The sequence below is a fragment of the Erithacus rubecula genome, assembly GCF_903797595.1.
Source record: "Erithacus rubecula genome assembly, chromosome: 3".
NCBI classification, from domain to species: domain Eukaryota; kingdom Metazoa; phylum Chordata; class Aves; order Passeriformes; family Muscicapidae; genus Erithacus; species Erithacus rubecula.
This window is the reverse complement of record NC_136689.1, coordinates 18472764-18488805: the sequence shown is the minus strand read 5'-3', so window position 1 is coordinate 18488805 and position 16042 is coordinate 18472764. Positions and strand designations below refer to the sequence as shown.

At 36.6% G+C, this 16042-nt stretch overlaps 1 protein-coding gene across 1 annotated transcript in view; it reads left to right on the top strand.

The window, feature by feature from the left end:
- The window catches only part of PLXDC2 (plexin domain containing 2), a 239734-nt gene that overhangs the window by 104936 nt on the left and 118756 nt on the right, over positions 1 to 16042 (top strand). Inside the window, exon 2 of the mRNA XM_079302116.1 lies at positions 5804 to 6015. Within this exon, the coding sequence (XP_079158242.1) occupies positions 5804 to 6015 (212 nt within the window). The remainder of the gene's footprint in view (positions 1 to 5803; positions 6016 to 16042) is intronic.

Below are 16042 nucleotides of genomic sequence, written 5' to 3'. Positions count from 1 at the left end.
GGAAAAACAAGATCATGCTAAACATTATTTTCCCACATATTATTGCAATTCTGTTAGCAGTTTCTGACAAGCTTTAAAAAATAACTATGAGGATCTGGTCTTTTTTTGGTTGACGCAAATCATGACCCAAGCTGACACAGCTGTTTGTGTGCTAATTATCAGTGTGGGATAGTTTCTACAAATCATGTTATTTTTTAATTTTTTAAGAAATTTATTGTATCATTATCAAGGACATATTGAACATCAAGCTTATCTGTCTTTCTTAAATTAAGGTCAGAAAGATGGAATTGGTCCTAGGTCTATGTATCAAGTACAGATGAAGAAAAAAGTCTCTATTTTGTTGAGATGTTCATTGGCAAAGTTAATTTAAACTAGAAATTTTCCCTTTTTTTTTAAACATATGACTGATTTCTGCTGGGAAATTCATAATTTAATATATAAGCCCTGTACCTGGAGAAGCCTTTAAAGGCATGTTCATGTTTGGAAAGAGTCTATAACTTCATGGGAGTCGTATTCATATCTTTCATCAACATCTGTTGGTTTCTCACCTTTATTCAAAGGATCATGACAGAAGACTCATAAGACAGGCTACAGAAAGTTACTTAACCTAAAGTGGTATGAAGGCATTTTCTGTCCCTTGATGAAAAAAATTGTATGTTTGATACTTGATTTTGATGGCATTTGAGCTGTAGAATAATTTAGAAAGTTGATCATGTATCTCACAAGCAATCTGCTGAATAAAGGTTTCAATGTATGAGTACTTCTAGTCTTTAAAAAAAAATCTTGCTGATTATGATGCATTTATGAAATTAGTCAAATTGCAGAGTTGGCTTAAATGTGTGCAATCGTGAAATGTAAATAACACGTTTCAGAAATGTAATTCTGAAATTCTGCTGTGAAACACTCCACAAAATTTTGACCTCATGGAAAAGGGCAGGGGGGAAACCCAAAACTAGTTGAATGAATGGAAGAAAATTTATGTATTTGCCATTTTTTTCCCCTCAAAATCAGCTTTCTTAGTCCTTGGTTATGTTGCCACACATAAAAATATAAAGTTTCTTTTTTGTTGTTTCTCTCATATAAATAAAGCTTTATGTAGATCTAAAGCTTTATGTATTTCCCTACAAAATCAGAGCTGCCTTACTGGTCAAGTTGGGCTGTTGCATTTTGGGCCTATTTGTTTAGAATTTCTCCCTTTTTCTTTAGGGCACTCTTGGAAAAGCAGAGAATCCATGTCTCCACCACACTGAGGTGTCTTCTTTCCCTTTGAGCAAATCTTTCTGGTCTAGCCCAGCATTTCTGAATCTGTTAGAGTCACTTTTATATTTCACAGTATTGAAGTGGACAAACAGCATTGATTTATGTTAATGGAATAAGTGTGAAGCAGTTCAATGTATTTCATAGTGCAGGACACATCTTCCTGCCCAAATCTCAGACCAGCAGAGCCACATCAAAAGTCAGATACCTCCAGATGTGCAAGACAGAGGTTTCAGATGTGTGTCTTCCATCAGTTTAGTTTAACACATTTAAAAACTTATTTAGTACTTGTTAAAATAAAAGCTCAGGTGGTAAAAAAGCTGTTACCTGGGTACATGGTGATTGAAGCAATAGATGCCAAAAGCTCTCTTATTTATGTAAGCATGTAAACCTGAACAAAAAGAAATTTGTTTTAGATATCAGTGAAAGTGATTCTGTCTGTAATTTTCACCTGTTCCCATTCCTCAGTGTCTTCTCTAAATATGCTGTGCAAGTGTTTCCAGTTTGTGTGGATGATGCTCCTGTTCCTTTAAAGCATTTGATGGAAATTCTGATCAATCACATCAGCTATGAAGGGCTGAATTGGCCAACTGTGGCAAGAGTTTTTGATCTGCCCTACAGTCACCAAATAATCTGCCATCAGTGTAAGCTTTTTATAGATTTGTTTCCCTTATCCCCACCTGTCTGCCTCTCTAACTTTATTCAACACAGAGCTGAAATCTTAAATTTTAGTATAACCCAAGGAGGAAAGGAGCTGCAGACATAAGAATTTTTATCACTAATTTTATGAATTCTTCAAGTGCAAGAGCTGAAGGTTCAGGCCAAAACACCATCTTTATTACATATTAATTAGAAAGACCTTACTCTGTTTTCACTTCTCAAAAATACTGTAGTACAGGATCAGCCATACAGACCTTCCCACAGAGATAGTGGCATGCCAGTGATAGTACTGTGTATAAAAATGATGGTTTACACCATGAAAGTACCAGTTGAAAACTGTAGTTCCCTCTTTAACAGATTTAAAGGCTTAAATCTGTTAAAGATGTAGTTTTGCATCTCTGTTCATACAAGTCAAACAAGTTGCTGCTCATCTGTGCTTGCCAATATTGTGATTTTATTATAAATCAGACATTACAGCATTTGGCTTCTTTTCAATTGATTTGAATGACATAATCTCCTTCAGTGTTAATTAAAGCAAGAGCTTCAAGATGTAAAAGATAAGACTATAATACTTCAGTACATTTCATCTAAAATGCCTTTTATGTGATTTTTTTTTTTTTTTAGCTACACAGAGATTTCAACCAGAAACATCAAACAGTTCTAACTTGTATGGTGTTGGAATTTTAGGCCTCTGAATGTTTTTTCTTATGGGATGCCTCCTTTTATAACTTTAAAATAATTTATCTATCCATTATCAGAAAATTTATATAAGTTTTATTTAAATAAAAGTAAAACATTCTGTTCAGCTCATTTCAAAAATTTTTGTCATTTTATCAGCATTAGAGATCTGCTGGGATAAAAAAAGAGAAGATTCTGGAGCAGAGCTGGCCCAGCCAAGCTAGTCACCCCTACCTCTCTATCCCCTGTAGTTTAAGGAAAAGGTTTAATGAAGGAGGAATCTCACAGTACATTTCTTTCTTTATTTCTTGAAATCACATCCAGATTTTATCTCACATTTTAGCTCAGTAACCTCTCGCTGCCAGTCCAGGACAGTTAACTAGTCTATTGATCATAGTATTTTACAGATTTCATGGTGAAAAAACCTCCAAAGATAAGTTTTAAACTAAATAGCATTTAACTTCCTGCATTTAACTCTTGCTACTATTCCATTTAGAAGGATATCGTGCATTCTGAATACAGTTATATGATTCTAAACTTTCTTATGTCATTACAGCTTTTACCTGTAAAAAAGGTTTATCAGTGTAATTGCAGAAACAGTCTTTTTTTGAACACTTTCTATGTTTCTAAGAGAAAAATCATATAATTAAAAATTTGAAAAAGGGATAAAAAAATTGTGCACTAATGACATTGAAAATCTCTGTAATGGGGAACAGCCCAAGCAAACTTTTGCAGATGCCATGATGCAATTATAATGTAAAGGAAAATATGGAGAAAATTGTGTAGAATTTCCAAGCCAGTGGAAATACCCCACACACTTCTTTCATTCTCACCATCATTATATTATTATAACTTTAAAACTAGTTTATGTTACAAACACCTTTAAAGTTTAGAAGCTACATTCATTTCTATTCAGCATGTGGGAGAACAAGGTGTAATTGGTTTTCTTTACAAATGGGTCTCAACTTGAGGTGAATGGGATTTAAAACCCTCCCCTGACTTTTGCATGTTCTGTTTGCTAATTTAGGTGATTGCCTCAGCATGCCAAGCATGTCTGATATCCATGAAAAGAGTAGGCTGGAGTGGGACTGCAAAATGGGGGTGAAATGCTTTTTTTGCCTCTCTCTGGGTGTGGGTTTTGAGGCACCAAGAACAGGCAGGAGAGGTGCTTCAGGGGAGGGTAAGGGCTCATGCAGAGGTGTGCAGGCACCTGAAGTGCTGTACCTGCAGCAAACAGACACTCCCTGCACTGTCTGCAGGGAGTGATGCTGCCCAAGGCTTGCACAGGAGCCCAGGTGTCCCAGTGCCACAGGGCAAGCACAGCCTCAAGGAGCCAGCCCCAGGCACTGCAGGAGCCCTCTCTGCCCATGGCTGGGCACTTTGCCTTGTCTGACACCCCCTGATCCCCACAGCAGCAAGCTGGAGCAGGGAGGGCTGCTCTGAAAGGATTCTGATAAGGAATGTGGGAATAAGTTGGTTCACCTGCTGAGCTGTCCCTCTGCAGCAGGCTGCTGGCTGGCTGATAAAACAGGGAGCACAGCAGCAGTTTGTTGAAGACAATGTTCTAAGGCTTTTAAGAAATGCAAGGAAACAGGCTTCAAAAAGCCACCTATTAAAAGAAAAGAAATCTGAGTTCTTGGGGTCTGAGGAAAGATATGGCCTGAGATAGCATGTTTTGCATGTCAATTAAATTCTGATTTCTCTAGCTGACCAAACACCTTCATCTCATGCAATTTCAGCTTGGTTGAGACTGATCAAATAACTTAGGAAATAAGTTTAGTAGATTTGGGGGAATTTGATAGAAAAATGAAACCACATAGAGCCTAAAGTGTATTAGATATTGCTTCTGTATTGTAACACTTTCTTTTCTGCCAAGAACAATGTCTGACAGATTTTTCTATACCCATGGCTCCTATATCTGTTCCTGCTGTGATGCAGGAAAATCTCACTTATTTAAACCTTTGATAGCTACTTTTCTATTTTCCCATCTCTTCTGTGCTTTGACAACATGCATGATGCATATTAAGGACCTTGAAAGTGACACCATCTTTTGTTCAGAAGATTCTGTTTAAAAAAAGCAATGGTAGTATTTCTGCACATAATTGTTTACCAGTCTATCCTTTCAGCTTTTTCCTTTACTTTGCCACTCCTTTTGAGAGGTCTTTTTTTTCTGTTTTTTGAACTCAATCACCTTCTTCCTGGCACATCAAAAGCACAGAACACCCTACTTCTCCTTTAGACACAAACACAGTATGAAAAGCATATCTGGTATTTAGTGTAAAATATACAAAATTACTTCACTTTCTCTTGATGCTGTTAACAAAAATAAATTAACAGAAAAATACTTTGATGGGGTTTTGGATTGGGCAAAATGAAAACTTCTGAAAAATTAATGGTTTTGTCTGATGATAGTTTATAGGTTTGTTTTGCTGATAGTTTTAATAGCATGAAAAAATTGCAAATGAGCATGAAAATGCCAAAGGTAATATGTTAAACACACCACCCAACTGCTCACCCCTTGCAGAAGATATAGTGGGTGTCTGCAGACTTCACACATCATTCATGTTTATCACTTATACAGCAGGACAGCTTTATTTATGCACTGGAACAGCTGTTTATGAGAATTTCACATCTTTCACAATGTTTATTTGCCTTTCACCATGGCTTCCAAGCTCTTTCAACATAAAATCAGGAGGAAAACCTAAGCCTCTACAAGAGTTTCTCTGTCTCTTCTACGTTTGTTTTCTTAGGTGATTAAAATATTTTGTTAGACTTATTCTATTTTGAAAACTGTCAGATATGGGTAAACATGTAATAAAGTTTCAAATATTACAGGAAGAACTTTTCCCAGACAGAAAACAAGCAGAAAAATAAAATAGTTAGGATGTTTAGAGGAGTTCACAAAACTTAGTTTAAATTCTTGAATTCTGTAGAACTTTAATAGTTCCTTTAATCACTTATGTTGTCATAAAAAACTTTATGAGGGATACAAATGGCTATTTTCTGGAGTTGTACAAAACCTTTATAATTTTTTTTCCAATTATAATTAACAAGTGTTAATTATAAAAAGTGTATATAAAGTATATATAAAAAGTGTATAAATATATATATATAATTTATATATATATAAAAGTGTATAAAAAGTATATATAAAAAGTGTTCTGTTCACTTACTACATGGCTTTGTTTTGCCTTTTTTTTCATGCCAGGTGTGTTTTATGAAGTTGTTCAGAGCTTCCCTGGAGTGGAGGAGAATGTGGAGGTGGATTCATACCTAAGCAGCCACAGGTGGAGAAGGCACACAGAGTCCCTCAAACCAGTGGATACCAACAGAGCCAGCATGGGGCAGGATTCCTTGGAGCCAGGGGGTTTCACAGACCTGCTGCTGGAAGAGGGACATGACAATGCTACACAGATTGAGGTAGATATTCATTTAATTTAATTCATTTTACTGTCTTTGATTGGGGGTAAGTAAACTATTAGGACATTTCCTTCAGGGAATTCAAATACTTATGGGTAAGAGTACCTCTGGTCTTTCTATTTGTGAACCCATCAGCACATGGAAGCTGGAGTTTTCTCTTGTCCTGAGGCTGGAGCCTGTCCTTTATGACTTTTGAAGATAGTCTCTTGAGGATATTTGCTTTTTTGCTGGAAAACAGTTAAGGGAAGTCCCATGTTTTAGCAGTTCTTGCTGGAATGCTGGAAAAGGAAATGGTATTAAAATACAATAAAATTGAATTATTTTCTGAAGTTGATGTAAACACCTCATTTTGCAAGAGTTTGCCTGGTCTTTCTGTAGAGTGATATCCAGGCATAATAGGGAAAAGACCCTAGAGAAATGAGAAATTGGAAGAAAACTCAGGTTTGTCATTGAAAAAAAACTTGCATGCTATTTGATTTTTGGTCTTCCAAAGAATAATATGGATCAAGTCCATCTGTGTGAAGTCTTGAGACATTCTCCCTCTATTTTATTGTGTCATTCAACCTCTAATTTCTTGTTTAGCTGCCAGAGAGCTCTCTGTCCTGTCTTCTTTGGTTCTTTTATTGTTGTTGGTATTGTGGTGGTTTTTTAAGTATTGAGTTTGAGGTTTTGTTATTAATAAAATCTACATCCTGTTTTTCAATAAAATACAGCTTGGAATAAATTACACTTAACATCTTCCAGTCATTATAATCTGCTTCCAAAAAAACAGTGTTGGGTATTTTTTTTTTCAGTTCCAAGAAGCTCACTCTCAGAGTAAAAAAACAAAAAACAAAAAACAGCTTTCAGATTTTAGGTTGTTATTTACACAATAAAAAAAAAAAACCCAGTTCAATATAAAATCCATCTGTAGAGACAATGGAATTTCTACAGCATGAGCAAAAAATGGTGCTTTCAGAGAGGTGTGTTTTGTGCTTGTTGTTTTTAAGGTTCCCAGTTTGCACAGTGCTAATTACATTTCCTCTTGTACTAACATGAAAGTCACTGCTTGGTAAATTGTAGTTTTGAGTTTCTTGTTGAATTTTTAACTTCCTTTTTGCCTGGTGTAATCCCCATCTGCCCATACTTGTAGCAATTCCTTTGGGCTACAACACAGATCAATCTTGCTTCTAGTTATTTCAGCAGGTAAAGTGCAAGCTGTCTCAGGCACAGGGAAGTATCAGCAGCTGATCTTTCCATGGCTTACCTGTAGATTCCTATGCTGTGTTTCCATTCAGTTGGGTTCCAAGATCTTAAGAGGCAAAATGGTCAGATGTCCCTCTCTAATACTTACATATAGCAAAACTTAGAGGGAAAATAATGCATGCTTGCAATTGAATATACATGGAATGGTATTTTCCAGGAATGTCTTTCCTGACAGATTAATGGCTTTGCAGTGCCTTAACCTGAAAAGTTTATTGAATTCAGGTTTTGTGTTCTGCTGCAAACCTCCTTTTTCCAAGGTCTTTTCAGCACAATAAGATAACGGAGTTGTGGTTTTACACATTATTGGATTCCATTGAAAATCCCCACTACAGCACACAGGCATCTCACAAAACACCCCTTGATGCCTGGCCTTAGAGAGGAGGTAGAGTACAACAGAAATCCATGGAGGAAGAATCCATATGTTGCAGTCTTCTGTAGCTTGGCAGCTTATCAGCAGTGCTGGAGAGCTTATTGATTATTTTAAATCCTTGCTCTGTGTACATTGCAATGCTTGCTAAAGAGAATCCAGAGAATTAGGATGACCTGCCACTTACATTTAGTGATGCTGCAGGATGACAACATCCCTCCTTTAGATACTGTTTTCTCTAAAGTGTTTTGTAGGCTTACTGTGAAATGCAGACTCCTTTAATATGAAGACTGACAGTGATGGACATGTTTTCACTTAATAGTATTTGCTGTTCTTCTTTATAATGATGAGTTTACTTTCTCTCCAGCTTTATAGACCCAAACCCTTATTCCCTCTCTCACCTCTATTCCTCCTTGCAAAAAAAAAAAAAACAAAACCAAAACAAAAACCCAAAAGCAACAACAAAACCAGACCAAAACAAAAATAAATTAAAAAAAAAAAAAAAACCAAAACAGCCAAGGAAAAAAGGAAAGGCGGTAGGCAGAAATTTCTGAAAACTGTTTAAAAAAAATAGTATTTATTGAGTTATTAAACCATACAATCATAAGGTAAAAAATTATAAAATCAAACTTGTGTGGGGCACAGCTTAGTTCCACTGGATTTCCTTTTCCTTTACGGTAATGACACTTTTGATTAATTTTTTCCCATTGGAGTTACTGGAATTGTTGTGTAACTTCACAGATTCACCATGCTGGATCAGCCATCAGCCCTGGTCCAGAGGTTAAACATCAGCTTGAGTGGGAGCATGAAGTGCAGATATTCTAAAGCTCTTCGTGCAATTGCATTGTAGATTGATTTGTCACACCTTTCTAGTAGTCAGGGGGGACCTCCTCCCATGCATAGGAAAGATGATTATGGTGAGGTTCTTTTTTAGGGTGCAGCCTCTCTGGACCAAAAATGGAGAAGTGTAGCCACCAGGGAGCCCAGGGGTCTCTCTTCACATCTCTGTTTTGTCTCCTGCATTTGTTTGGCACTGTGATTCAGGAAAGGGCTCATACAAAATGGTATAGACATTCTTGTGCTTTTTAAAATTAAAGATATTCTCTTGAACTGGTCTTGAATTAAACTGCAGAGACTAGCAGAAGCAGTGGTTATAACTATTTCATATGCTGGGCCTTCAGAAAGGAGGAGAAAAAAGAGCCTTGGGAAGATGATAAAACCTCCAAGACCTCCCATTGGCTTGCTGGGGGATAGGAATATTGTCCACAGGTGTGGACCACTGTGGAGCAGTGTTGTGGTGGCACAAACCCACCAAGATGGATATTGCCAAAAGAAAAGCAAAGGACATCAACAATTTCTGCTGCAAGCCAGATAGGAGCCTCAATAGCTGACTGTAAATTATATAAAACTAATATATAACACTCTTAAAACAGTACTGTTTTAAGTTAAAAACTGTCTTGAAAGTACTTCTGTTCTCCTACTTTAGAAGGATTAGTGTGGTGTGCCAAATAGAGATTATAATATTGCAAATCCAAAAAAGCCTCCAGAGGATGGAGGTAAGTCCCATTTGCTTTATTTGCAATTGGTACTCTAGAGCTCAAAGGCAAAGGAGGCTCATATTCTATTAGAGACTTATTACATCTTCATTCCCATTATATCAAATAGCAAAAGAGAGAGAGAGAAAGCTCTGAAGAGGGAAAAATTAGTGGCATAAAAAGAGTGAGGTGCCATCTTTTACAGATGGGTGCAAATGTTAGTCTGAGAGAAAATCCCAAAGCAGATGGCCTTGGGCAGGTAAAGAAATCTGCTGTCAGCCATCTAAACCATCTGTAAGGGGCAGCCCCAAAATACAGGATTCTGGTAATGCATTGCAACAAATTGTCTTCCTGGCCTTGTGGCAAATGAGAGTTTCAGAGGTCTCCACTGAAGATAGGAGCATCCATGGCTAAGCCATATTTCTTCTTGAGGGCCACAAAACTAAACATTAAAGCCTTCTGCCTGGAATAACTTAGGGGCTCTCGGAATTACTCTTTCTAGAGAGTTTGTTTCTCGGATTTCTGGGATTTTATAATATATTGATTTCAAGCCTAGCTTTCCTTTTTTTCCTCCTATATTTCTTATGACTCTTCTGTTTTGAGGGTCAGGGTTGTTTTGGGTTTTTGCTTGTTGTGTAATCTCCTACCTTTGTTTATTGTGCTCAGGACATTTAGAAGTGCCTTTTACTTATGATAAATAGAGCTTAGGAAATGCAACATGTCAGGTGGAATTTGCTGCTGCAAACACTGTAAGTCCTTGTAAAAGCAGTGAGTGTGAAAATACATCTTCATGAATATGTCTAGTTTGGCAAGGAGTAAAATAACACAAATGTACTACATTTCTTTATATACTCTTGTAAAAGAAAAATATGCTCCATAATCTTTCACTTCTATTAAGTAGATTAGTATTAATATTGTTAAAATAAACTCAGCCTCATGGTGATGATGTGACCAGTTGATCTATTAATCCCCAAAGCCCTGTGGCCATACAGATAATGAAAGTGGGCATCAGAGGTTCTTGTTGCCTGTTCATTTTTTGCATTACTGAGAAAGAAGCTGATTTCTGAAATGAATCTTGTATGGATGCTGGTTCCCCAGTATGCACCACTAAGGGATCCATAAATGCATTCCTGTTTTGCCTTAGTACTTGCTTATGGAGGTTTGGCCACAGAGCACTGGAAAAGGTTTAATAATACAATAATATACAACTAATGCATTAATATACAATTTTGCATTGCACAACTATTGCATGATAATTTTTCAAGTGATTTCCAATGTTTTTTGGCTGTGTGTAGCTTCATACAGAAGAGATTCTCCCTCTTTATGTGTAGCTTTGGTCTCTTTATCACAGATCTTCCTTGTGACTGCAGTCACACCAGTGCAGGATAAAACATCAACAAGAAAAATACAGACAAATTGAATTGGAGAGGTCTCTGATATATGGCTTGCATTGGCATGAGCAGAAGGTGAAAAACTTTGCAAAATATCTTTAGATCATGTGAATTACTTTCAAATTTGTTGTCTCTGTATATAGATACTACATCAAAACAATAGTCTTTCACAAACTTCAAATATCACAAATAAATCCAGCAATAAAATAATAGATTAAATCATAGTCAAGCTTGAGCTGAGTGCAGTAAAGTTTTATTGCTTTGCACCAGCAAAAATGTGAGGAAAAACCATAATTTTTCATATAAAGTCTTAGAACAGAATGAATGATTGCTGCTGTGTGACAGAAGAAGATTCAGTTCTGAGCAAAAACCAGCATGCTGAGCATGCTAAATCAAACCAAACTCACTGTATCTTATTTTCTTCACCTCACCTAACATACCACTTGCAAGCATAGAAAATTGTGACTATTTTAGTGTAAATATTTTTTTTCTGTATTGAAGTAATTCATTTATTCCTGTGAATGTCACTGATATCTCCTGCTGTGTATTGCTTTAAACTAAAATAGAGCTGTTGCCAACTGAAGTCACCCTCCTTTCTTTTCTTCTCTCATTTCTTTACTTGTTCTAGATGTTGTTTGAAATGTACAGTTTAGCAGCAGCAGTAGTTTATACCTGAAAAAGCATCTTGCCCCTATTGAAACAACATTTGTGGATTTCCTACTGATAAAAAACATCTTTTGCTGGATTTTGTATTCTGACCCGGAGTTCCTACCCAAAAGAGTGTTTCTCCTTTATCAGTCCCAGTCACTCATGGAAGTGAAGATGTCTGATTCTGACTGGCAAAAACAACAGAAGGGATTGAGTTCTGCAGCCCTTGGGATTTGAGAGCAATTACTCTCAGCTACTGACAGCAGTGTCAGCATGCCTGTTGCTGTGTCCCCACTGCAAGTCTGAGCAAGGAAGAAAATAAATGGTTGAGATTAAATTTCCCTCAGCTGGACAAATGATAAGGCAATCCTGCAAGTACTTCTCTAATGCATTGTATTAAAAGTAGCAAAACTTGTCCATGCAAAAAAAGAAGCCTTAAAACTAAAGAATATGATAGTCTCATAGTGAGCTGTCTGTTTGACCAAGCCTGCCTCTTGTTTTGTTCCTGCTTTTTCTTTTTTTTTCTTTTCTTCCCATCCCAATGCTTTAATGCCAGTTGCATTTGAAGGACTTAGATAAACACTCTATTCTGAAACCATGGTTCCTCCAAGCTACTGGCATCCATATTCTGTGTTTAAGAATCTTTATTATTACAATCTAGTGTGTACTTCTGTTCTTTTTCCTCATCCCAAGCTAAGAGCATGTCCCCCTTTACTTCTAAAAACTGTTTCCTGACTTGCAATTTTTAGAGCCTTTTTTCAGAGCCCATGTAAAGTTGGCTCTTTACTTACCTTTTAAGTTTATAGTTCAAACATTTCTTGTATAGCCACTTAGTTTAATAATATCAGGGATGCTGTTGATCCCTCCACCACTAGGACAGAATTCTTTTCTTTGTGCATAGTCACATTTTAATGCAGATTATGAAATACCAAAGTAATGCATATTCACTACCAAAGTTTAACCAGATTTTAGGTTTCAGTTGAAGCATTTAACATATAAGTGAGGAGAAATAAAGCTTTGCAGAACAGAAATTTATCACAGGAATTAGCTGATTCTTTAGAGAGCAAAAGAACAATACATCTGTTATGAAATTTGTATCTACAAAAGTCAGGGAGTGGGGGAACTAAAAACCTGAAGCATAAATTAATTTTATTTTTGATACCTGCTTTCTGATGTGGCTTCATTTTAGGAACAGATTCTACACTATATTCTTGAGCACAAATAATATTTTGCCTTTGACTGAAGTAAGGGAAACATTAGATTTTTGGTTAAGGTTCATTTAAAGTTCTAAGTCATGTAAAGTTCTAAGAAATACACTTTAATTGATTTAATTACATGGCTGAAGCTTTCCAGCTCTACTTGCAAAATCTTTATCATAACAAAAGTTATATTCACTCTTATTTTCACTTTTAGGGATGTATAATTATTTCTTGTTCACAGTTAACAATTACTACATCACGTGATTTTTGGCATATATGTGATTTCTGGTGTATGACTCATTTAAGAGAAGGAAGAAAAATCTGGGCTCTTCTTATAGGCCTGAAAATATTTTTCACAATCTTTGATCAAGCTTAGTTACTTATATAGACCTGGAACTTCCATGGCTAAAACAACTGTGACTAAAATAGATGGCTTTGCAGTTGAAGGTGGTATTGCATCAGATTTTCAGCCATTTCAGGCCCCATCTTATATTGCCTTGGGCCATGTCAGCTGTACCTCTGACACAGTTGTCTTGCTGCCTTTAAACCAGTGTAGTCCAGAAGTCTCTGTTGTGATATGTGGAATGTTCCAGAGGATTTAACAAATGTCCCATATGATTCCTTCCTGCTGCACATCATGAAACTGCAAAAGCTCCAGAGCTCGTTGGCACTCAGTGTTGTGGATGTCAGAATTTACAGAATGAGGCAAATTCTTGGAATACCAATTTGTCACAATTTGTTTGTTAAACACCAAGGGAGGGCAGTAACCTGAAGGGCAGATTGTTGGATCCTTGGACAAATGGGGAATTGTCATTGTTTGCCCTGGGTCCCCTGTGCTTACTGGGATTCAGAATCATAAAATATCCTGAGCTGGAGGGGACCCACAAGGATCATAGAGTCCAATTCTTTTTCCCAGTCTGTTCTGGAGACCATATGAAGATGTTTGACTTAAGACAGTCCAGCTGTTCTTGTGCTTTTTTTGGTATCCATTTAGTAGATTACATTAAATACCATGTTATCATTTTCATATTTGGAAGCTTGAAAGTTACAGCGGAGATTAAGGATGTATTGGAGGAAGGATCTTGGCATATGCTGAAACAGTACCACTGCACTTAAGCCATTGTGGATATATCTTTTGTTTTCCATTTAGCAGAATATTTAGATGTCATATTTTTGTTGTAGGATATACATGTAAATGTAAATATACATTTTTCAAACTGAATCAAGGGAAAAAAAAAATGTTTCCTTTTCATGTGATCTTAGGAAAATTATTTGAACTTTCTCTTCATGTGACATCCTGAGACAAACAGAAATGTCTGGAAATTACAGCTATATTTAGTATTTAACTGATAATTCTGAATCATTGTGAAGAAGATACAGAAAGTGAATTAGTCTGGAAAGCAACACAGATCATACATGAAATGTCCTAATTCTCTTCTCTTGCTAAATTACACCAAAAAGTATGTCACCTGCAATTAGAAACAGAATCTGGGATAATGATTAATTTACTCCCTATTTTCTGCTTGTCCAGGTGGGTTTTTCACAAGTGATGTCACACTTTCTAGCCAGCCAGCAGACTAAAATATCACTGCCTTGTGTTTTTTTCAGGCTTTCTGTTTCAAAATGGTAAACTAGGCAAATGGCTCATATATCTTTTTCTTTTAAATATATTGATTGCTTACATATATCAAGGTCATCTTAACACTTTTACTGGGTCTTGCTGCAAGGTTCAGCTGGACAGAATGCATGCCAACTCTGTAAAACGTATTGTGGCAATAAGCCTGTCAATGTTTCCAATATTCCCAATCTAAACTCAAGAAGTGATGGTTCTTTTAATAACTTGGGCATAGCTGAAAAGGGAAAAGGCTGGAGGAAGGAAGATACATTCTCTATTTCCTGTAAGCTTGGGAGGAGAGGACGGGGAAGGAAAGAAATTACAAACTAGCTTCCCCACTCCTAAATAAGAGAACTCCATTGTAATCCTGAGCTCATTTCCACATGCTTGCCATGTTGGCACACAAGGCATTTAATTTAACACATTGATGAGAATGAATCTTTATAGCAAGGAGGGAGATATGGAATTCAGAATTTAATGGCATCTGCCTTTGAATTTTCTAATGATAATATTTTACTTTTCCATATCCTTCATCTCCAACTTCCTCAAGCATATTCCAGAATGGTGGAACTCATGACTGAAAAGAGCCATGAGCAGAATCAACAGACCTTGTACTTTCTGAATTAATTATTTCAGTCATACATGCCTCAGCACTTGCTTGCAGGGCTTTGCTGAAAATAGAATCAACTTTTGAAGCTGAATATTAGTGTGGCTGTGAAGGCTGGAAAATTCTCTCCTTTCCCAGACGCTTCCTTTCTGACCCTTTTCACCATGTTCACCTGGAGGGTCCTCTAGAGAAGAGACTTTTATCAATTTGGTCATGCAAAAAGCAGAAGATTATGTTCATTTCTACCCATGCAAAGCAAACAGCTTTAGATAATTTAACAGCACTCAGCAAATTGTGCATAGCTGGTTGGAGCAGGGAGTGAGGGTGAATACATTACCAAGTTGTTTGTGCTGAGGAATTTGGGTAAGTAAGTAAAAAGTTGTCACACTAAGCCACACAATTCCAGTTGGGAGAGTACCAGTCCTTAGGGATAAATTTTCAAAGCTGTAGGAATTCTGCTGACATTGATGGATTACTTGGTGTCTCTCCAAATCTTTCATGTTTCTTTAATATGGGAAAGTCAATTATCTGTTATCCCAAAACAGTAACAACGTGGCGTGTAAACAGATGGATCCATTGTTTCAGATTTGGTCAGACACTTCCTTTGACTCTCTGTAAATTTGGTATTTATGCCAAAGTCAATGATCTATCCTCATTGTGATTGTATGAGTTATACAGACTTTTCAAAGAGAATAATAAATAGAGCCGATGCTCAAAATTTATATCAAGAGGAAGATCATAGTCAAGAAAATTCCATTTTTAAAATGTGCGTTTGTTCTTCCAAAAATGCCAGTTAAGTATTTTCAACTGCTGAATAAAATGGTGATGAAACACTTTTAAAAGCTGTAGTATTTTGTACACACAACAGGAATAACTAATGGAAATACCAGGGATATTTTTGTTTTTTTCTTTCATCTGTAACACCAGCATGCTGCATGTGCAGCATGTCTAAGTGTTCACAGTCCATCAGTAAAAAAGCCAGTATACTTATTCTGGAAAACAAAATTGGCAATAGGAGATCTTGGAGAGTGTGCAGCAGTGTCAGCAGTGTGAATAACGAGGGGAGAAAATACAAAAAAAGAATGGCAAACATGGCAGACTTTTCAGTGGCACAACGTTTAACAAAAGTCAGAGATGTGACAGGGTTACTGGAGGTTTGCTTCTTGCATTTGTAGTAAGCTGCATAATTCTTCACAGTTTCCTACTAAAATTTTTAAGTAAATCAAAGCATCATTTTCTGAGCATTCTTTCCGTAACCTTAGCAACAAAAGTAGGAAGAGGGAGAAATTGCAGATGGAAATTCTACCTGTCTGATCTCATCTAGGCAGAGCAGTAAATGTCTTGAGGGGTAAAATGCCAAGATCTCTCAGAGGTATTCTGCTCCAGTACAGATAACAAAGCAAGCTGTTTCTCAGGTCCT